The sequence below is a fragment of the Rhipicephalus microplus genome, chromosome 9, assembly GCF_043290135.1.
Source record: "Rhipicephalus microplus isolate Deutch F79 chromosome 9, USDA_Rmic, whole genome shotgun sequence".
NCBI classification, from domain to species: Eukaryota; Metazoa; Arthropoda; class Arachnida; order Ixodida; family Ixodidae; genus Rhipicephalus; species Rhipicephalus microplus.
The window spans coordinates 18,235,829-18,260,319 of NC_134708.1; the positions used below are offsets into that span (position 1 = coordinate 18,235,829).

Below are 24,491 nucleotides of genomic sequence, written 5' to 3' on the forward strand. Positions count from 1 at the left end.
GCGTGAACAAAAAGTGAATGATAACGGCCACATTTATTTGGCAGCTTGCTTAAAAAACCCCCCGAAAACGAAACAATGAAAGCGCCTGTAGCTTCACAGGGCCGATGCGTCGGGAACATCCAGCGCGGTCTGCAGCGCAACGTCGGTAGCAGTGCCGCAGCCGACCGCGCGTTTCAGCGATTCCAGATCGCGTTGACAAGCCGCCGCATCGCTTTCCAGCTTCTCCATCAGGCTCTTGTGCCAACGGTCAGGCGCCGGACCCGTGTGACCAGCTTCGGCGCCTGCCTGTTGAACCTCGTCGGCCGACGAAGTCGCCGATTCCAGAGCCTTCTTCAACGACGCGCACTCGGACGCGAGTCTGGACTCTCGTTTGACGCACTCGCGCCGCTCCCTCTCCAACGCGACGCGACGCCGAAGTACGTCGAACAGAGACGCCTGCACGGCGTCCAGCAGGGCGACCAGCTTTCTGAACTCGTCGAGCACGGGACGGCACGCCATTGTCAAGTCATGCAACTGAGCGCTGCGTTCACGCAGGACCTCTTCCAAGTGTCCTTTCTGGTCGCGCAGGTCCTTCACTTTGCCCTCGAGCGTCAGCTTTTCAGTTTCCAGGCTTCTCGCCCGACCGACGGCGGCCGAGAGGTTGCATTTGACGCGACCGATGTGCCGCGTTAACGCATCTTTTTCGGCCAACATGGGTCGACGACGCTGCTCGGCCTCTTGTCTCAGCACGGAGTGGCGTTCGGACATTTGCCATTCGGTGACGCGAAGCCGGTGCTTTTCGACGTCTATGCACTCGCGCAGGTGCGCTATGTCCCGCCGTAGCTCGTCGATTCGAGTGCGGTGCATTGCCACGTTCGAGCGCCGAACGCAAAGCTCGTCCAGTGCTCTCACGATGGCGATTTCGGCGGCAACGGGGTCGAAATACGCAGCCGAGTTGCTGGCCATTGCTCTTGCTGGAGTACTTTCAATTTGGCGCCGTGTTGGCGCTCTCGGAGCTGCAATGACGATGACGGAGTCCCGGGATGATTGAGAGCGATTGCGCGTACGAGCTAGAGTTTGTGAGAACACATTCGAGGAATGTACACCAGAATTACGACTAAAGATAGCCTGAAAGAACGCTTTGTGCAGGATATGCGACAGACCTGTGGTGTGCTGCCTTTGCCTTCAGCTACGGAATGTCGTCTGCTCTGGGGGCGAGCCGCACGCCAAGCCGTAAACCAAGCCAAGTGAAAAAAGCGAAACCGAAACAGCTACGCCCATCCAACGCCTCCTAGATTTCCCGTGCCTGCCGGATTATCGGCGGTCACTTGGGAAGCGGCGGTCGTCGGAACTACGGTGATGGCGCCACTCAAGTAGGAGCGTCTTCAAATGGGTTTTTACGTTTTTGGAGCTTATTTGCAACAAAAATAACGCTAGAATGTTAAAAAAACTTAATTATAATTAATACTACGTAAGTGACGCCGTCATTCAGCAAGCAACTTTTTTAATACAAGGCATACTTTGAAGTTAGTAGCAAACGCCAAAATTGCTAATCTCAAAGGCCAAGTACAAAGACCCTTACTCCTACGTAGGCAGCGCCGTCATAAATGACCAGCGTTTCGCGCTTATCCGGCAGGCACAAGAAATCTAGGAGGCGTTGGCCCATCACACGAAGCTATTTAAAGAAGTAGCATAATGAACACATACTGAGCACTACATAGGCCGCGGCTTCGATAAATAATGCAGACGACAAACAACACGCAGATGTTGCAAACGCACGGCGCTAGCTTGTCCAAAGCTTCGTATTAGTCACGGAGAAAATTGTTTCTTTCCTCCATGGTATGAACGGTCGCTGCCACTTGAGAGCTGCGCGCCATCAGAGAGGGTGACGCCGCGATAAAAGGCCTCGCGCTGCAACGGTTACGCGTGGTCAAGCCTTCACCAAACAAAATAATTTGACTGCATAGTTCGACTCGGATATTTGAAGATTTTAACGAACTGCACGCCTCCCAAGCTTGTCACGGTCAGGGTATGTCTCCATTTAGAGTAAACGTGATATATGTGCCGTTTTAACTCCTCGTTGGGAAGCGGGGAATGGTCCTACGCAGGGTCTTAAAAGTCAAGGACGCAACAATTTTTATTTAAAGATCCCTAAACCACCAGAGGCATAAATAAATGAAACGCCAGCTTTAAATGCATATAACTTTTATTATACATATATATTTTTACAGATTTCAGACTAAATACATCTTCAGAAACGTGTATCCGCGTTTTTTTTTATTTACATGAAAACTGCAACCTCGAAGTAGCAGCAACAAGTCGATTGCTTTAGGCGTGAATGGCAGGCTTATGAGAAAACAGGCAAACAAAACGGCCAACTGCATATACATTTGTTCTGAGTGAATATCAGTGATGGTCTAGATCAAATATAGCTGCAGCATATAAACAAAGTAGGGTCTGCCACAAACAGCAATGTGTTTTAGAACAAGATGCAAAGTTCAGCATGAGCAATGAAAACAGCATCAGGAAATTTTTTTCTGGGTTTACAGTACACAGCAAAAACAAAAGCGGTAATAGAACGTAAAGCACACTTGTTGCAAAAAATGTGTAGATCGTTACGCTATGAAGATCAAGTGGCGTTATCATTGCATCCCATGTGGGTAAAAAACAAGAATTGACACAATATAACGACAGAGTTCTCTTGTAAACGTAAAATTAATGCGCAAGGAGTGCATGGATGCATGACAGGAAAAGGAAAGACTTGTAGAGGAATAGGAAGCAAGATATTGATTGATTGCTCCGGACTACCTCTTATGTCTTCGACTTATTGTTGTGCTACCACACACTCACTTCGTTTTCAGTTAGTTTCATTTGACACATATGACCAAGTTTTCAGACCCATAGACTGCTGCTGACATCTGTGTTCAGCTAAGGGGGGAAGGAGAAGAGTCAACATAAGTCGTCTTCTCCTGGTACTGTGCCCTGTTCATTTACAAACATGCAACTTGTATGTTAAAAACAGCACTTTTTTTTACAGATTAGTATAAGTTGAAGCAAAGCGCTAACAATGAACAGTACTGTACAGCGAGACTGTACTGTTGCTCACGTCTCATTACGTAGGCGTGTGATGCGAGATTAACTAATGCTTTTGTGTATAGAGAGAGGCAAAAAATTAAAATGCTTCGAACATTCAGCTTTCAGCTGAGAAGCTCGTTTCGTGTCCTGGCTAGTGTCGACTTTTGCGGACGACCAGCCAGGCAGTGGCGCTGACCTTCCTGTCCTCGTCTCAACCACTGTAGTGGGGATGGCATGTTAAATGTGGCACGCTTCTGGCTTTCACACTGGAGAGGCGATAACGAAGTGAACAGAACTGCCACTGTGGATAAAACCAAAGATACGGCTGAGCCAAGTGGATAAATCCGAATGTCAAAGACGATAAAAGATAACAATGGCACATTCGACTGGTTCCTGTAGACTATTTTACCGAAGAGATGTGGACGCTGCCATATTCGGCTGTTAAGTCGATGTTTTCTGGTTTTTGTATATTGCGATGTGAACAATGAGGCCATGGAACATTGTACGCACAAACTCCACTGTTTTCATGTGTACGCGTCTATTGTAGCTGTTTGTTTCGTAGTTAAAGATGCAAAATACTACAGTTAACAGCTCAACATGACAGCACTGAAATCGCCCAGTAAATTGTCTATACCATGCTTTGTCTTGGTTTGTAACCACGCGCACACCTCCCCCAGGCTGAAACCAGAGAAAGCCCGCCCCATTGGAATGTTCACTAGTTCCCAAACGAATTGGATAATTCATGGGTTTAAAATGCTGCTGGATCGTCGTCGTGCTCTAGGCTGGGAACACTTCTCAACCCTCTGACAGAACCAGGTGAACATGTTATGAGTGCTTAATTTCAACGGGCCGAATCTGAAGCCTGAGAATAACACAAAAACAGCCAGTTGAATGTACCACAAATATTGCACCACGCTTGGCAACTCATAAATAGCATTTCCCTGCTAGATAACTGTTTTGCTAGAACTGGAAGACTTTCCCATCCTCACAAGAGGCGTAGTATGGATCTTACATCTTTCGCTGAAACGACATTTGAACCCAGTATAGATGATGCTAATAGTACGATCTGGCGATACATCGGCTAGCTCTATTCAGTTCATATCTTATGGTGAGAAAACGTACTGGATAGATTCTATGGTAGTTTGCTGCAATCCTCAGCCTACAGAGACATTTGTGGTGTTATTAGAAACAATATGCACTTACAGTTCGCTGCACGATTTGTAATACATTGCTTCAGCACTGAAACACCAGGTGCTTGCTTGCTACATTTTAAGACGCTGTAGAAAAAGCTAGCAATACATATTCTACAACAACGTAAAGGCATCTCTTTTTCAGAAAGCCCTACGGGCTACACAACTGTGGAACCCAAACCACACTCTAGCGTTTAATGCAACGACGGAGCTCGATGCAGATGAAATGATTCGCAGGAATGATACATGCAGTATATAATCAAGAATTGGGAAGCTTTTGAACAATGCTCTGCAGCTTCAACTGGCAGAAAGTTGAAAGCCGTCCAAATGTTGCAGTGAAAATACTAAAGCGGGCTGCTCCTTGTCATGGAGTGTTACATTCACTTGCAACTCAGTCACGTGAGAAATAAAATCACAAAGGCAGAAGACTATCGGCTCCGAGCCTTGTCTCCTTAATGTGTCGTGCTAACAATACCCTCAAACTTTAAAAATGAGCCTATATTTTTTACAGTACTTGAATGCAGGCTGCCAGCACCAATGAGAAACAGCGAGCCTAAGACAGACAGTTGGCCTTACTGATAACATGCGGCAACAAATTTTGGACATCTTTGCCTTGGTTGTGTGTTTGAAGTGGCCCTGCAACATTTTTCTGACCGACTCTCGAAGCACTTGAGTGTGAATAGTTTTGGAATACTGAGATGAATGTGGCAGGAAATATAAAAACTGGTGTGTGGAAATGGAAGCTATCAGTCTGCAGAGTATAAAACCTGAAAGGACAACAATGTTTACTTTCGCGTTTGACCCTCAGTGACGTCGCTGGATACCTTCAATCACTGCGCAAAGTTTACAGAGATATAGCATGCACTCAAACCTCATTATAACAAATTTACATCGTACACAAAAATAACTGTTATATATCTGAAAATTTGTCATAAAGGTATATTCCTAATACTACAGCTATTGCAAAACCATTCGTTATTTACTAAGTTATAAGCAATATTTTGTTAGATTCGGGTTTGGTATAATGAGGTTTGAATGTAGAAGGTCTTGTCTTGTAGTAGACATTGCTTAGCATGCAGTGTCTAGTTTTCAAAATGTTATGACTAAAAAAAGTTCTTTTGCACCTGATAAAGTGTAAAGATCAACATTATATATTCCAGTGCGCAATAGTGTGCTCTGGCTGAAGGCATACAAAGAGCATCTACAGCACGAGCGAGTGTCCCCTCCGATTTCAAGAAATGCCGTTGTGTGTCGCTGCAGCCGAAATTTAAGGTAGATTATCCATTTAATTAAAATGATAAACACTTTCTTTTTGCCATTTCTATTTACAAATGTGATCACTGCATTCCACAGTGCTAGAAGTGATGAAAATGTGCTTAATTTATGTCGCAGGCCCCTTTAAAGTTTTTTAGAGCGACTAACAAACTACTGTTTAGAAACTTTTTTCATTAATTTCACAGCAATTGGTTCAATAGATGATGGTACTGAAATTAAGGTAAGGGTTTTTTTTTTTTTACTTTTAAACACAAGTCTAATACTTGAGTGAGGCATCATAGAGAGTATTGTTTCTTGATTAGTCACTTCTTAGTAAAAGTTCTCACAACTTGCTCATTTTTGTTCCTGTCTCATTTAAAATAGAACACAGTCAAATCTTACCGATAAAAACATTAATTAGGCCTTTGAGAGTGGGTTCGATATTTGTAGTGTCACAGCAAGGAACTTCAGAATGCTGTTGCCACCCATTGATCACTTTTACATCCTTTATGCTAGCTAACTAAATCTAACATTAGTGCAACGGTGATTTTTCTCGTTAGTCTAAAAGTTTATAAATACAGCTGAATTTATACACTGCTTTAGCGTTCCTTTAGCAGTGACAAATGTACGACAAGCCACTGTGAACTGCTGAACGTAAAAGGATGTATCACTTAAGCTGCCCTGTCCACATTTTGCGCTACTGTTCCTAATACACCAGAAAAAAAAAGTGCCTTCAATCGAAAGGAAAAATTTTGTAATCACGCGTCTGAAGGAGATGTAAAATCTACTTTCGTTATGCTTGGAAATGGAGACGCAGTGATACGCCACTTGAGAAAATATTTCGAATGAATTACTATTCGACTCACTAGACATCCAGTACAACATCTCTAAGCCTGCAGCAATCTTGTGAATTTAATGTCCTGAACCTTTGTGTGAATGATTCGCTTCCAGACGTCCTTCACGTTAGTTTGAGGGCTTCACTCTATGCTTAACTAAGTCTTCGGGCTTGAGTTGAAACGATCACGAGAAAATGCGCTGTAAGCTGCGTCTTTCTGCTATTTTTCCGGTGCTGTGAGCGCAGCAGAAACGACAACTCTCCGGCATTCGCACCACCAGAGAGTGAGTGTTCATTTATCTTTCCAACAGCACCACCGCACATCATTGGCACGACAAACAAACCTGTTCCGCAACAGACACAACTTATGTTACAGTTAATGTGTAACACAATGACCACGATTGTGGGAAAACATCAGAACGCTTGCACTATATGACAGGAGGACCAGGTAAAAAAAAATAATAATAAAACAGCGATCCTGTCGCCTTTGACGATAAGTGCAAAAAGTGATCACACAGAAGCCGTAGCCACGGTTTGTAAAAACAGTGGGAGATCCCCGAACGTTCCAAATGACGTCGACTCGTACGTCTCAATTAAAGTGTTCGTGCTTCGGTAATCTGGATGATTCAGACTCCGATGTCGCACTGCGATGCTAGAAGGTCTTTTTTCTTTTCAGAAAGAGTTCTGTGAAAAGGCTAGGTGGCGGCTGGACGACCACCGTTTCTTTGAGGCGGTGGTGATCGGGGTGGCGCCAGCAGATCGGCGTACTCGTGGAGGGCTTCTCGCAGCGATCGGCAGACTTGGGCCGACGTTGACGTGCTACAGCTCACGAGGTGGGGATACAGGGCGATCAGTTGCTCCCAAACACTCCATTCAACTGCAGTGCAGAAGCGTTCAAAAGAAAAAAGAAAGGGAGACACAAAAAGAGTAAAATTTAGCACATAATTACCGACTGCGCAGTGAGAACTAAGGCTAGGCAATTAAGGTTAATTTACATCATACTAATGAAAACCTGCTTCATACGTCGGCCACTGCACAGCAGATGTCATGGTGACTAAGCACAGCTGAGGTGTGGCTTTGTTTCACAAGCACCATGGCAAAATGGCAGCAACATCTTCATTTTAATAAAACTCTTCAATCTTTTCAACCAAAAAAGCACAAAACAACATTAAGATTATGCATATACAGCCGTTCCAGAACCTCTTTACATATAACTCCACATGAGTTTTACAATGCAGAAAACGAAACGGCCGCTCATACACCAACTTCATGACACTAGTACTTACCTAAAATATGCTTCTATCAGTTTCTCAGGTGATGGTCCTCTAGAAATAATGTGGCTTGAGCATGCAACTCTCTGAGCTCATTGGGACAATCACTGTCATACCCTCTTCAAGGCAATGTACCCTTGTCTTCTACCATTGATCACCTGCTGTTGTGATTAATACACTTTTTCAAATGTTTCAATCGCAACTACAGCACAATGCCTTGCTCAAATGTCTTTTAGAGCTTATGTCATGGGAAAAATCACCATCATAGCAAACAGGCTTGACGTTGAGGTTTTCACGCAGCCAAGTTGCCATATGTGATAAATATATGTACCTAGTTATAGACTCTGCCAATGCTGAGTACCGTGACGTTTTCGTATTCTCGAATAATTTAAGAGGTCACAGTGCACCAAATGCGAATATAATAAACTTGCTTTAAGAATGCACTAATCAAATGTAATAATGAATGGTACAAATTTGTATAATTACACATTTATTAGTGGACATTACCTGCTAGATGTGTTATTGTATTTATTTACAATTAAGTAGTCTTTTCATTGATTAACAGTGCACTCCTGGAGGATAATTTTGCAGCGACCGTATTCACTTGCGTAATATACGCACTCGTATAATAAACCCACCCCCTCAACTTGGTCCTCAGAAAGAAAGAGAAAAAAAGTTTAATGTATCTTTTTATTATATTTCGGTATGATAACCAGTGCCATTGACAATTGAATTATTAAATCAAGTCATTATATCACAAAATAATGATGCAATAAAAGTCAAAATATAGTTTAAAGGGACCATAAAACACTTTTTTGAGTAACCATGGAATTATTTCACTGGTAAAGTGTATTGCCTCACAAATTCAATGCCGCAATAATTTTAAGAATCCCAGTTACAAAGATTAAGTAAGTTACAAAGATTTCTCACACGCTGCAATCGCATTCTCTTTTCTCTCGTCCCGACGAAAGCGCTAGAAGCTAAGCAGGGAGGGATGGGAGGGACAACGAAAGCACGTCACCTGCGACTCGTGAACTTGAGCACTTTTTTCTTTCTTTTTTCTTTGAATGCATGGCTTTATCAGCGTGATCGCGCGCACACGCCTGGACAAGTAGCGTACGTTCTGGGGTGTCCTCTGTAACGAGCGAGCGCGCCACGTTCAAATCAGCCAATGGCTGATAGATGTGCTTACTACGAGTGATTTTTGGGCTTATTCCGTGATTTGTCGAGAGAAGAGAAACCAATTTTTAGATGACTGATAATTTATTGTGAATTCCAGGGTGCGTGCTGCACTGTAACATTTGGCTCGCGTGTTATCGGGAGCCTCTACTACCGATCGGCAGCGTTTTGAGACCACGCTCAAAAAGTGTTGCAGGGCCCTTTTAACAACCATGCCAAACAGTTGCGAGCAGCGCGAGCTCGGACGAGGTCAATCAAAACTTAAATGTTGCGCCTTTTGTGGCAGAGCGCCATCTGTCGAATACATGAGAAACATCTTTGCTTATAGTGCCACGCAAGCACAGCGGCAAAATAACGAAGCAAAAAACAAACCGCATGGCCTCTGCGACAGTGGGTGTGTGGCATAGAAACACGCCACCATCGAGTGCACACCACACGCCTGCCATTTTGGAGGCCATGTAACATGCAACCATGCCAATGGCAAGTTGTGCTCCCGCAACTTTTGTGCTCTGCCATTCAACGCTGTGTTTTTGTTGTGTTTGTTGTAGTGAACTTAGTTGGACACCTGTTGCGCGAGGTGCGTTCAGTTGGTACACTATCTACACGGCTAATTTTAAACTTAAAGTTGGTCGAGCATGCGCTGGAGAACGGGAACCCACCGGCTGGACGACACGATCCGTGCGCGTTTGTGAAATTAGAAAACAAGAAGAGCTTCAGGCTACGAAAACGATTTGCCATGCATTTTGTGGACCAAGACAAGCAATACCGCTGGGCGAAATTTTCGCTGTTTTAACTACAGTGACTTTTTTCTCCCGCGTAATGAACTCTCCCCCAAACTGGCGCCAACTTTTCTGAAGAAAAGGTGGGTTCATTACGCGAGTAAATGCGGTATGTGGTGTTCCGTTGTCAGTAGTTTGCTACAAATAATCCTGTGTTTCTTTTTACTCTTTTATTGCATTTTCATTCCTCTTTTTTAATATGGAAATATAGGTGCTAAATGTTTCAGAGCCACAATATGATTATGGGGGGCTTTGGAAATTTTGACCACCTGACGTTCTTTAACATGCACTTAAGTTGCCTCCATCGAAAATGCAGAGGGCGCTGCCGGAGGTTGGTTTTGTTACCTTCAGGTCATCAGTCGAGTACCATAGTCACTACACCCTTGCAGCGGGTCCCCTTTCGTTGATACTGAGAGCCTCATAAATAAATAAATTTATGCGCAGTATGCCTGCAATAGCGACCATGAAAAGAAGCTATGCACTACAGATGACGTTACAGTATGTATGTTCGTAAATGAAAACGTCGTCCCACCGTTGTTTGGCGGAGCCTTCTTGAGTGAAGCGGTCAGCGTTGCCACGGCTTTGAGGACGAACGATATTTCGGCCATGCGATGCCGTGGCAGAGGACACTTTCCACTCAACTGTTCGTCTTCCACATAATGGCAGATAACCTGAAATGTACGAAACCGTGTCCAGCGTAGCTCGAAATCTAGTCCCAAATTCCTCAGCTGCCTGATGTAATTAGCCACAAAAGGTTTACAATATTCCATTTCACACATCAGGTGAGATAATGGAAAACTAGCACGACTTCTTGCAGTAGATGTGTTTGCGCCAAGAAATAGTTCGAGGTCTGACCACCCATAATGTAGATGTTTAGAGCGTTGGAAATAAAGCAACCTCGCTACTAATACGGCTGTCAGCAGGTTTCTATGGATTGTTTAACACGTCTTTGTTTTCTGATCATGGCCTTTGTGATCGGTTTCAATATTGCATACCCGAAGCAAATAGCGGAGGTTATGTTCGCAATGACGAAATTCAAACGTGAGACATGCTGGCTTACTAATTTTGCTGACTGAACTTCTAGCATAGTTTACGAACAGTTACACATGATGTATGATGCAGAATATAGACTCTGTTTCCATACCAAGTGTAAATTTTTGTCATCTATAAGGCCTCTTACATTCCTAATTTAATGAACCACAAAAACAACCAAGCTTAAACATTGAGTTCAAGGTTATGCACACAGGTGTTGTCACAATCCTGTGTCCTTTAATGGGACCTTCAAGAGAAAAACAATTTCCTGTCACATTAGTAAGTTACCCTTTCACAATACGAAAATCGCCATGTTTACTGTTAGGAGATTGGTAAGTGAGAAAATGCACAAAAAAAGTGACGTTGCTTTGAATTCCCTATACCAGTCACCGTGATGTCACAAGTTTTTGTTCAATTTCTTAGGGCTTACACAGTTCCTAATTGGTAAAAATAAAGTGCAGAATCTTCCAAGACAGCCAGAGACGTAGCATATCAAGCTTCAGGAAAGTTAGCTGAACCAGTGTGGCTAAAATAAAAAAAAAAACATTTTGAATTCCATGACGTCATCGCTGTAGATTTCGAAGGCCAATTTAGAAATCAAACTTTCAACTTTCATTTTGTAATAAGTTAATAAACCTATGGTGATGAAATTTAATGACACTGCAGTTTTCAGAGCATAATTTATCAATTTTAACTAACTTATTGTTTCCCTTTAGTACCTATAAATGTTCGAGCTCAATTACATGTTTCTGTATTATTGTGCCAGCTATGTAACACTTAATGCTTGCTTTGATTTGAGTTAGATTAATATCCTCTACACCACCAGTATTAACAACATTGTTACTGCAAACATTATCAGCACTCATCGTTGTACCCCTTTAATAATATTTTTTCTCCTTTCTGGTTTCTGTCAGGTAATCTTCAAGAATGAATACAAAAGGATGCTTAGGGAAATATATGCATGTTTTAGCGAGCTTTTTTTTTATTATGGATGTGTACTTCCTAATAGCACTTCACTTAAATTAGACCACTGTCAGTAGAGATGTCTGCAAGGACCCCAGTCTTGTCAGACGAGGGGTCCTGACAGAACGGTTGCATAATTTTTGGGGACAAGAACTGCCGTAGAATACCGATTACAAACTGATACTGTAAAAAGAGGTAACTTATTACAGGTAGTCATTTACAGGAAAATATAGTTGAATTACCCATAACATTACAGTTTCGGAAAAGTAGTCAGCTATCAAAAAAGTTATCTGTCCGTATATAAAATAACACAAAAAATGGAATTAATTAAAACCAATCGATTACTTGTACCAACGTAATTTGGTTGCATTACATACAACTCTACAAGGCGTATAAAACTCACCTCCTGGAACCTATGGAGAAGTGAAGTAACAGCCAGACGGTTGACAACGCCACCCTCTGGCAATACGATGCCACCGAGAAAAGAGAACTGCAACAGCGTCTCAAAGCACGCTTTGGCAAACTCTTCGCGCAGCTTGCGTGTGGACTCTGTATCTGGAAATGTGGGAAGTGGTGAAGTGTTTCACCTTAATCGACTGTTGCAATTAAAAGGGACAGACTTAATTGATGTAATTAAAAAATGTGCATCACAAACAAAGGGGTAACGTTTCCCAAAATAGAAGTATGACTCCTTTTTTTTTTTACTACGATTGCTGATAACAGCATCATGTTGCTGCAAATCAGGCTGCAAAGGATAAAGTTTGCTGTGATGCAAGAGCTCGAGTCAATATTACACAGATATGACACTAACTGTATATGATGAAATGAAAGTATTTAGGTTTTAGACTTAAATTTTCGTACTTCAATCCCCCGAGTACAACCTATCAAAAAGAAAACTAAACTAAAAAAAATGGCACACCGCAGCTAACATTGAGACTGATTTAGCAACCACACGTATTGGTTAATGTGGGCTCAGTCACAGTTTTTAGACATAACGGCCAGCAAGAGAAGCTTAAGAAGCAGAGAGAGAGAAATTTGCAATTTTAGAAAAGCCAAGACAAAAACTGGAAGCTAATGCACATGACAGTATGAAAATTACACGAGATGGTGCCTCAAAACATAGCAGCTGAAAAAAGCTACATAACAGAAGCATACTGATGAGGTTTTGCAGTTTTGCCGTAAATTGAATAAGCACAGTTAGCACTGCAAAATGCCGGCAGATTCTGTGTGGTCTGTATAACAATGCCAGAAGGTTCAGCTACTTGGTAGGCATTTCAAATAAGGCAGAGTCTACTGATTGCTTTTAAAGTGTCAATACGGGCTTGTTGGTGCACACTGCATTTCATAAAAACAGCACTACAACGGGACAGAGAAGGAAGAGACAGGACCAAGCGTTGACTGACAACAAGTTTTTATTTCCCTGCAGTGGAATATACACTCTCGGAAACAAGAAAAATATGAACAAACAAATGAAACGTGATTCATATGCACAGTGAATCATCTGTTTGCATGGCTTCCATATGGTTGCTCGAGAAAGAGCATGATTATCTAAACCACTGAATGTAATCGCTGCACAGGTGCAAAAGAGCTGTAATCATACCTTATATTTTTTTTTCTTGTTTCCATGAGTATATATTACGCTGAGGCAACATAAAAGATCACAGCATACCCTATCCACTGAGTGAATGATGATTGGTGGGGCGAAGCATTCGTCAGTCTGTCCGAGCTTCTGCCCGTCCATTTGTTCTTGCTTCCATCCGTCCATGCGTCCATCCGTGTGTCTGTCCATTCGTGCTATCATCGGTGCGTCCATCCACTTGTGCATCCGTCCGTACGTTCCGTTCTTTCATCCGTTACTTCGTCTGTCTGTCTGTCCACCCATCCGTGCATCTGTTCATGTGGCCATCCCTCTTTCTGTCCATCTGTGCGTCTGCCCCTTTGTCTGTCTGTCCGTCCGTACGTCTGCCAGTCCGTCTATCTGTATGTCTGTCCATACATCCATCTATTTTGTGAACACTCCAAGTACTGCCGTCTCACATCTTTTCACCATGTGTTCATCATATACAAGTACCGCCATCCAGCAGACATTCCAAGGACCGCTCTCTTGGGTATGTGCCACGGGTGGTTATGCACGACGAGGGACGCAAAAGCCACGCCATAAAAAGCTTCGCCTTTAAAACTTGTCATTCAGTGCTTGGTCCTGTCCTGTAGTAGTGATGTTTATTCAAAGTTACTGATTGCTTCCTTGCCGATTACTTCCTCTCTCAATTTACCCACCCAACCTGGTATTTTAGCCTTCCTTTTTACCACATACCCACGTCATTTTCACACTTTCCCTCTCTTTCCCTCTTATTTTGCATGGAAGAGAGTTTGCGAAGCCTACGCATACGCGTGCTTCAGTAGGCAGTTGCTGCTTTGAAGATGGCAAGACCACTAGTCAAAACATTAATTGAATCCAGTAACAACCCACGCCTTGATTAATCTCTTGGTAGAGATTCTTAGTAGCAAACATTAAGTGCGCGCCGCCTAAAAGTACGTACCCACAGGTGTGCTACTCGTTGCCGAATGAATAGAACCCTTGTTCAGGAGGGCAACAATCTTGAGCACAAAGTCCTTCGGCACGTGGCTCGAATGGGGCAGGATGCTCTCTCGTATCAGCTGTACCACCTAAAACAGGAATTCGCAAATACAGCAACGTTTGGTTTGCACGCATTACTGCAGACTTCAGTATTACTGGAAGGTGACAAGAAAATTGTGCCCACAAAAATTATCAATAAAGTCTTGCAAGGAGTCGAGAGTGACGAAAATTCATGTGGTCAGGTATCATGATGAAGATAAGGATGCTATCACTGACCAAGTCGAGGTAAAAATGCAGAGATGTTTCGGGACCTGTACGGGTTCCTCGACTTCAATGAATTCTTCAGTATGATCGACGAACCTGTGCAGGCTCTGAAACGTCTGTGTTTTTACCTTGGCCTGGTTAGTGGCCCCATCTTCATCCTGAAAAACCTGGCAAGCAACGTCCCAAAATGTTTGTATTAAACTAAACTAAAAAATAGCTGCTAAACACCAGGGGCACTAACAGAAAATATTAAAGGGACCGACAACTGACTTTTTTGGATCCAGTTTTTTCCTGCGCGACAGAAAGCTTACCCTTCGTAGTGATAGTAGCGGCAGTAGTTATTCCCAACAGCTCGTAGTCATTTTATAAGCAGTATTTTTTTACCTGAAAGGCTCTGAACACGGTAGTGCATTTTCATCTGGCAACGCTGAGTATTGATAGCGGTGCCGGTAGCCTTTCTGGTGGCTTATGCATGCTGTCGTTCTTATTTTGCAGGTTTTCCTGGAACTATGCTTAACCAGGTTTATTCTGTGCTTTACAACTATTTTTGAAGATAACAAGCCGTTATAATGAGACAGTGTGGCTCTATAAAGCTTCCCTGCACTTGTACCACGTTGCCAAGCCAAGTGATTGAAAACGGAGTGGGGCATATGTCATGCAAAGGCAGCGCCACTTTAATGCATACTAACGCAAGCTTATATGTATACTTTTAAAAAATATCTTTTCCTATAAAAACTCAAACAATATTTCAGTACTAATCAACAAATTGTTGAACGTGTACATTAACGCATGGTCACGTGACAGGGCATTCATGATAGTTTATGTTTTTGCAACCAGAGACGCCACAAGCCATTTCTCGTGATTTTCAATTAAGAAATAAAAATAAAAATACATTTCTCACGAAAAAAAACAGGGTTGGTTTGTGTCACTATAAGGGACTATTTTTCCATCTGTTCAGTCATCTCATTTTATGTTCTGGGCAGTTGTTGGTGCCTTTAATATTTCCTGATTGTGTACCAATACACCATTTTTGATAGTAACAGAGCATTGGAAAGTGAGAAAGCATCGAAATACAGAAAATAGACCGGCACTCACTGTCATGCTTCGTGGGCACATCAATAAATAACAGATACATGTTAGATGATGCACTCAAACAAGAATGGGCTAATATATTTAACAAGACCGTAGAGACACCTGCAAGCAACAGTAATGAGGGATATGAGAGGGAACATTGCGATTACTTTCCAAGAGGCCATAGCGGCTAAATGCAGTCACAAAACACAAAAATGTTCATGCAGAAAAGTACCAATTGCAAATAAATGCACTACATTCATATCTGCATATCCCAAATATTTGTCGCTTAAACACAAATTCATTATTCCACTTTACATAGACTGCAACTGAAGATATTGTGACAACGTTCAAATACCACCTATCAACCTCACAAATAAACTGGAGCTAGTTTGATATACCGCAGAATTCGTTATGAAACTTTTAAGGAATATGTCATATTTCTCAGCGAACATTGGTCTGCAAGGTGGCCTCCGGGCGCTGCTTGATGGTTATGCAAGGGAGACACTCTCACGGGAAAGCGCAAGAATTTTGTTGAGTCTTTATTTCCCCACAGTTTGCAGTTGGCGGGGCAAGTTATAAGCATAGGCGAGTTATCCGTGAGAAAACACGGTTTTGATATAAACAGTGCTTCAATGTGTTCACAGGCGGCTGTGCAAATTCGTTGGGTGTCTCAGGTGTCCGCCTTGGCATCGCTCACGCTTCCGACTGATGCGGGAAAGCCCCATTCCACGAGAAAAAAATCCAACTTCTCGGAAGGGAAGGCCAACATTTTGGGGTGTTGCGTGCTGCCCAAGGAGTGTGCCAGTTTATTTTTTTTTCTTTGACGCAGCCGTAGATTTTTCTATGAATTGACATTAAGCCACTGTCGTGTTTGAAAGTAGATCGATATAAAGGGGTAACCCCATTTACTCGAGTTCTATATAGCTGGGTTTGATTACTGATAGGAACAACATAGTAAAGAATGTCGTTCCAATTTGAAGCAGTTTGGGAAAGGGCAGGAAGCAGAGGAGGTACATTCGAACCTTATTATAACAAAGTTTTATCTTACCTGAAACTAAGTTTGTTATATCCAAAAATGTATTATAAAAGCATATTCCTAACACTTTACTTATTGCAAAAGTATTTCTAATTTACTTCATTACAACCGATATTTTGTTATATCTGGGTTCATTACATTGAAAATGGAGTGTATCAGAGCATGGTTTCAAGACGATTCTTATATTGTAAAGCGATGCACAATATGAGAATGAGTGAACTGTGCGGTGATTTAAAAAACGTATATCAGCAGAAAGATCTAAGAAAAATGTCTACATGCATAGAAAAATCAGCAGGAGGTTTGCTTTTGCAAGACAGTTGGGAATAGAATGAGAAGAATAAGCACATAACAGTATACTGGGCATGTTAAAAATGCATGTGAAAGGCACCAGGAAAGTAAAGATACAATGCGGCTTCACATTCACGGCACCTAAAAGGAACTCGACTAAACGCAGATTTTACTACTTTCTATAAAAATCGCTCCATTGAAGCTCAGTACAAACCACTTTCTACATGTGACCTTAGTACTATAATCCTCTATATATAGCCCATGTTTCTTGAAATACCACACGACTTACAATCGTTCTCCCTTCAGTTCATCACACGTGCAGAGATCTTCAGGCAAGTGCGTATACTGCTAAATCGGAAATGTATTTGCTCTCACTGAGTAGCTCACACAGAAGGTAAAGGACACAGGTTTCGTCAAACATAGCTGCAGCACCTTAAGTGTGACAGCCCAACAGAGCTTATACAAAACAAAACAATAAAGAGCTTCCACAATGAAATGGCTATGTAATAATCGATACATAGTGTCCCCACTTTTTTTTTCATAGAGCATTAATTGTTGTCCAGTCCCGGGCTTTCAGTCTCAGAAGAAGTGCACCATTTCATTTATCTGTTAAGGTGACTCATGCTGTCCGATGACACGAAGAATGTTTTCCAGCTAATGTGCAAGAGCAGCTTTAGAAGCGTACGAAGAGCAGGAGCAGTTTAGCGATAAATGTCGGTCATTCACAGTTCCAGAATATGCCACAGTGTCACGAGTACCAATCCACCATTCACGTAGGTAGCCGCGATAAGCAGCGTCAGTGGCAGTGACACCACCGCCATTCGATGAGAGACAACATGGTATACATATAACGGGTTGACAAAAGGCTTTGGTGCATTACGGAACATGTTCATTATAATGCCAGGCCTGTAGATAGTGGGCATGCACGTTTTTAGAATGGACGCAGCAATCAAAAGACGAACCTTGCAGTCCAACATTTCATCGCACTGCTGATCCTCCAGGCTCTGGGTTGGTGGTGGATTGCTGCGTTATTTGAAAAAAATCAGAGGTCTTTTAACGATTGTCACTTTCCGTCGCACTAAACATAAACAGTCTCTCACTTATTTTAATGAGACACTGAAGTGCTGCAACAAACCAGTCTTTACCAATAAATTGTTATCCGTGAACTCTGCTCTCATTAGTTTTGCAACTATAGGGTTTTTATCACATGAGAAATCAAAACAAGTATGAAAAAGTTGAACTGAACACGGGTCACCTGATTTTCATAGCACCAAGGTGCACCTGTTGTACATTAAGCTTGGTTTTCTAGCTCTTATCACTTATGAAACGAGAACCAATTCATGTGACACAACTTCCTTTTCATCGTGAAGATAAGCAGCCGAGTCGTCAATAACAAGGGAGGGTGGGGGGAGGAGGGGTAAGCATTATAATGCTACTATACTCTGTTTCAGAAGTTCCCTTCAGCACTCTGGAGGCTACAGGGCCTCCAGCCAATAGGAAAGGCGATTAATCCCTCCACATGTAATGATCTGCGCCGTGTCGTCTGCTCACCATCTTCACAGCGTCTACTCGCCTGATTGTCCTTGCACGATCATTGTATGTAACATGGGTGCTTTAATAACTTTAAGAAATAAGTAAAACTGTCGGACAAACCATTACGCTTCAACTTCAGGAAGTTTGTCGTCTTAACAATATGATTTGTGGCTCTACTGAAGATCGGTAGATGCTCATGCCGGCGGATAACTTCACTTTGTGGGTCTAGGACGCTGTTTGTGGCTCTGGCACGACTGCTTCTCTGTTGAAGCATTTCCTACCATCTCTCGCTGCAATGCTTCTCTTCTATCTTTTTCTGTTTCACACTATCTTTTTTTTGTTTCACTGAGGCTGCATCTGATGCGTGCGGATCACTGCGCGAGGTTGCATGTCCGATATCTTGAGATGCGCAGCGTTCTTGGTCTGGCCACACAGTCCAAGCCCTGGCCTAGGCGCGTTAGGCTTATCAGATGCGGCTACGCAAGCAGCATATTTTGCTAATAACGACCAAATGTACCTTATGCTTCATCCTCAGAGCAAAATGGAACAAATCGATGGCTGATTTTACCATTTATTTGTTATTGTCAGTGCAGTGGACATTTAGCAGGAGCAAATTCGGATCGAAGCGAGCGGTCGCTTCTGCATGGGGGCTGCCATGTCGATTTGTAACCACAGTTCCTTGCGGTAACCGACACAATTTAATAGTTAAATGCGTAGCAAATATCGTGTATTGATGTGGCGCAACACAAAGCAAACAAACGCCAATTTTAGACAACCCTGCCATTTTCAAGGCACTTATATCTAGAACTATGCTTCACTGCGCAAGCGTGTGGCTTTCTTATACCCCGTAGCTTTGGTAGTGTTGAACCAAAGTGGTGAAAGAGAGTATAAGTACCTTGCACAAACTTCCAAACTTTGATCACAACAGGTTCATTTTGTGTGGTTCACTCACAACGTTGGACAGTTAGCGGGGCTTGAATCCCCACTTGAAGATGGCTACCGAAGACCCGACACCAAATTTAGGCCAGAAGCAGCCAAGTTTATAGCAACAAGACCACTAAAATGGCCACACTGACCCAGTTGAAAAGTTACTAATATACAAATAATTTATTGTAGACGAAAATAATGAACAAACTTTCATTTTTGTGCGTAAATCAAGTTAACAAGGCCAGTTCAACAGAAATATTACTCCAATTATGTAGAGCTCCTTCTTTCATTGCTACATATTATATTACTGAAGAAACAGTGGTCATCAAACTTGCTTAGAGGTTAAATCAATTATAACTTACTAGTTAATACCAACCAGCTTTTTGCAAGGGCAAAATATTCAAATGTAATCAGTTCGATGGTTAAAAAAGAAAGTAAATGTACACTTTGCATACACAATAAAAATGATGTTCTTTAGTAGTTCCTCAAGGCATGACTAGGATAGAAAAAATTTCAAGACATTGACCCATAGCATGAAGCAAAAACAACAATAACAAGAATTAAAATGCAGCTTTGTACGAACACAATATTAAAACGTGCATGAAACCTCTGAGCATGACATTTCAGGCCTACACGCCATTGCTCATGATATTAACTACAATAGTTGCACAGATGCTCTCGGGCAAGGTATTGGCTATCAATCACTCCAAACAAAGGCAGCACGTCTGCAATTTCCAATCACACCAAAGCAACGCACTGCACGTGTTGAACAAACAAGCGTTGAACCCGTCCGAGATTTTTAAGAAGCTAACGACCTCCCAATGCTCTGTGAATTTCAAACCTAACCACCAGGTGTCACAACGTGTCGATTGTCGCATGAATCTTCTGCCCATTGCGGCACAACATTTTCTATTGACACTTGTTTTCGTCGCCTGGCTGTTAACCATGAGGATCGTGACACCCAGAGTCATTACACTGTCCTTGCATTTGACAGCTTCATCTGAAGGTCTCACAAGACCGTGCAACCGACGTCAAACGCATAGAAGATGGTATTTCAACTGAGTTACAGTTCTTTCATGCCCCCTCTCCCCATTATAATTTCAGACCTTCATGAGTCACCCCTCATAAGGTGACAGCCGGTCGGCAATCACATACAGTACCCGCGAAAGGGCTCGAACTCCTTAAATATTTGTGCAAATGCCTCTCCCTACGTGTTGCCGAACGACAACACGGCACATTCTAACCGCTGCGCACTTACGCGACAACGTCACTGCGAGACAGTTTCAAAAAACAGAAAATGAAACGAGCGAAAAAATATAAAACACAAAAGTGAGCTATGTTGTTTTGTCAGGCATATCGATGGTCGCGAAATGACAGCAGCGGCAACAGTTCAAGATGAGGGCAGACTTTGACATTTGCGAGACGATTCCGTGCGCGCTCTGCAACCTTGGTACGAGGTCATCCAAGAACGCTCGAGCTTAAAAATCTTTTCGAAACTAAATGACAGCACTTGCGTTGATGGATAGCAAATGGCGTCAGTCGCGAGAGAAATTAACCGTCAACTCAATGCCCATGGTAACACTTGAACACAAAGCAACGGCACGGCTGTTGAAAGCGCGAAGCACAGTGTCGCGGGAAAGTTCTTGCTGTAAGAGGAAGTGCGGAGAGTGATCCGTTAGTTTTGTTTCCATTGTGATTTCTGATAAATTATGAGAAAATGGTGAATCCTTCAACAAAGCCTTCCAACTACATTACAAACATCGTAAAACGTAGCACACAGTCATTTAAAAAGCGATTAGGAGCTGTGAGAACGCATATTATTTGCTAAAGAATTTTATGACTGAATTCCTCAGTGGCACACAGCAAGGAATATGAAAAGGCACACATATTTTATTTCTGTATTTTTTTACAACATAGCAGCCTTGTACTTCGCATTCAAGCCACTAAGCCTGAAATGCCAACATAGAAACAAAAAACACACAAAACAGCAAGAACACAGGTTCCTTTTGGTTTCAATGAAGCATACCAAAATGTCTTTTCATTCATGACGGCATAGAAAAATAAATGTTTAACGTGAATGCTGCGTACAGCCCACCATGAGTATTAATTCACTAGAATGACAAAAGAGAAGCCTGCATGAACGAATACAGCTGCCCGAAATAGCAAATGAAAATTCTAGTGACAACTTAATGGTAATGCTAATAAAATAAAAAAAAGTAAAGGAACAAGAAATGAAACGTATGCTGAAGCAGTACCTAAACGAAATGAAAAGACAATTATTTTCACTGAGATGGTCATTCTCTAAGCTGCATGAAAATTAAAGAAACTGTCAATGTCCTCATTATTAGCGATTTTTTTTCCCGCGCTTTTATATACTAGAAAGAACACTCAGCAACTCTTCCACTTGTCAGTCTTTAAATGTCTTTTGCCATAGAGACCTCTAACAGTATGTACAGTTCAAGCGCTAGCGCTATATTTTCCACTAGTATCAATCATTGATACACTGATTTAAAATTTACGCCTAGATAAACTCATTTGGTATCAAATTTAGTTGGACCATGTTTTGTTACTTATCAGTGCAAATTTTACTGAATGAAAACAGCGAAAATAGTTTAGAACAGTGAAGAAAACGAGAGAGAGAGAGAGAACAGAACAGTGACGCATGATTTGCTTTGATATGTCGTGTGTCAGAAGGTACACAGCATACGTGAAGAATTGCACAAAACGATTGTGAACCTGTAGCATGATGTGCTCTTGCCTTTCTGTTCTTCTGTTGATATGCATAAGTCAAAGTTTGAACCAAAGCTGTGTCTATGTGGACTGATTTGTTCTCTCTCTCCTATTACACACTTCAAGGTGCACTCCTGGTGGAGCTGTTTGGAGTGGTGTTTGGCTGAAAAGTGGTGTTTGGCTGAAAACAACTACACCATCTACTGCTAAAGAAAACCATGTGTGCGAAGCAGAGGGCGCCAACGCTTACACTGGCGGTGGCGTTCATGCTCACGCTCATTGCGGTGTTGTGCAGGAGAGAAACCTGCAGAGGCCCAAAGTACGCAGTGGTAGACCGGTGTTTCCTACTAGAACACGCCAATCACTGCCATTGGACAATGAGAGACAGGAGAGGCAGAAGACTGATTGAATGCAGAGACCCACAGTTTTCTTCTAGTTAACGTGCACCAAAAACGCACACGGAAACTCTCCCACCTTGACTTTGGAGGTCAAGATCCATTACGGGGTGGCCAATGAACGGTTGTGCGGAGCAAGCAGGCGGTTTTTTCTACCACGAAAGTTGCTAGCAGACGCTGCCTGCGTCGGCGTCGCGAGGCTCGAGAGGGAGAGGGGATGCGCATGCACAGTAAAGGTGGTCACGCCACACACCGAATATAACTCGAACATTACACGCTTCTTATATAAAAGTTATTCGTATGTGGAGTTCTTTAGGGCCTATTTACCTAGCGCTATCACCACAGCCGCACAGCATGTGCCGGGACACCTGCCGCGAAAAAAGAGAGCGTATTGGCGACGCTTTCGTTTTCAGCTTCTGTGTGACAGGTGTCCAGCCAGGTGCGATGTGGCTGTGCGAATAGGGCTACACAGTCCCTTAAGTGGGAAAAACATCGTGTATTTCAGTAAAAAACTAGAGAGAGATGAACTCACAGGGTCCCGTATGCATTTGACTAAGACGACTAGAAGGCAACAGCCAACTTCTTTTTCCTCTCATCTGATGTACTAATCCTGCCTTGTCCCTTCTGGAAACATTGTGCACTTATGCGGCTTTGCGCTGCCTCCAGGATCGTAGGTATTGGAAGCTTTCTGCACGTGGCCTGGTTTAGCACTGCCTCCGGGATATCAGCTTATCGTTGACCAAGCAACAATGTCATGTGATGATGCATTTGTGTGATGTCAAAGTGACATCGTGACGCCATGATGGCGCCTTCGCATGACTATTATTATTCTTATTGTTTTCATCACTCATGCTGACGCCGACGGTCCCTTTTTGCGTTTAATGGGGCGCCTGAGTACACGTACCCGTAAGCCAGCGCGTGCCTTTCTGACGCGGCGCCGCGCCCTCTCCTAGTGGAGAGAGAGGGCGCGCGGCTACGTGCAGTTGCGTGCCCCCTCTCCATAGGGAGAGGACGAGTCGCCGCGTCATAAAGCCACGCGCCGGCGCGCTGCAACGGGTACGTGTGGTCCGTCCTTAAAATCGGTAGCCCCACGTACGCGTCAGTACGCGTCAGCGCGCGGTGTACCCTCTCCGTATGGAGAGATAGGGCGCGCATAGAGGGAGGGCACGCCAGCGCTGGCATGCCCTCCCTCTATGCGCGCCCTATCTCTCCATACGGAGCTGGCGTGCCCTCCCTCTATGCGCGCCCTATCTCTCCATACGGAGAGGGTACGCCGCGCGCTGACGCGTACTGACGTGTACGTGGGGGAGATAGGGCGCGCATAGAGGGAGGGCACGCCAGCGCTGGCGCGCTTTAACTGTTACATGTGGTTAGTGCTTAAGACTTTCACTTTAATAAGCAGAGTAGGGCGGATGACTGCCGTTACATTCTAGGCGTGTTATTTATTAAGAAGCATGGCGTCAGCGACAACGTCTCATGCGAGTCACCTACACTTATACGAACAAGCGCCGGCCGGATTTCACGAACCGTGGAACTAAAGCGCAAACGAACTCGGGCGTTGACGTGTATATGACAAGACACGGCCTTACGCACGTTCTGCCGGCGCCGTGACATTGTCGCAAACTCGAACATTTGCGTCGGCGGCGCAAAGGTCAACTGCCGGTCATTGCAATGTACGACCGAGAACGCTTTCGAATTGCGCTAGCGCGCGACGCGAAGGGCAGGAAAGCGAGACGACGACGACGAAGCATTTGCTCGGAATGTCGCCGCGCTCGGAGTTGCGCCGCCATGACACGGGGAGTGTGCCCGTCAGCACGTCAACGGTGCCGCGCCGAACAATAGAGAGTTTTAGTACTGCGGAATGGTGCTACGTACGCATCACGCAAGCGCCTTGCGTTACGTGGCGTCGTTTGCCACTAATCGGCTTTTAGTACGCCGTAGTACCCGCGTACGTAACGAGCGTGAAGCGTGTTGCGTCATTTGGTAGATCAAAATAGAAGCACGTGTTCTTGACAGCCAATGTGAGCCAATCCAAGTGTTATAGCCAGATTATGGCCATATTTTAAGCCACAGAGCCGGTCGGTGCTTGCCTTCGATGCCGCCATTTTG

The 24,491-nt window shown here is 43.4% G+C and overlaps 2 protein-coding genes across 2 annotated transcripts in view; both read right to left on the reverse strand.

The window, feature by feature from the left end:
- Positions 1-14: 14 nt before the first annotated feature.
- LOC119165602 (uncharacterized) lies at positions 15-1,242 on the reverse strand. Its single transcript, XM_037417723.2, has one exon. It carries the CDS (start codon positions 943-945, stop codon positions 94-96), a length of 852 nt encoding a protein of 283 aa, XP_037273620.1. The 5' UTR covers positions 946-1,242; the 3' UTR covers positions 15-93.
- Positions 1,243-2,167: 925 nt separating this feature from the next.
- The window catches only part of LOC142771570 (protein MON2 homolog), a 255,067-nt gene continuing 232,743 nt past the window's right edge, over positions 2,168-24,491 (reverse strand). The window contains exons 28-32 of the mRNA XM_075873229.1: positions 17,760-17,820; positions 14,098-14,224; positions 11,961-12,112; positions 10,095-10,233; positions 2,168-7,210 (exon numbers count right to left, since the gene is read on the reverse strand). Coding sequence (XP_075729344.1) covers positions 7,029-7,210; positions 10,095-10,233; positions 11,961-12,112; positions 14,098-14,224; positions 17,760-17,820 — 661 coding nt within the window. The 3' untranslated portion in view covers positions 2,168-7,028. The remainder of the gene's footprint in view (positions 7,211-10,094; positions 10,234-11,960; positions 12,113-14,097; positions 14,225-17,759; positions 17,821-24,491) is intronic.

What these genes read in the sequence shown, in the direction of transcription:
- LOC119165602 (XM_037417723.2), bottom strand. Translation starts at nt 945, where the DNA reads ATGGCCAGCAACTCGGCTGCGTATTTCGACCCCGTTGCCGCCGAAATC.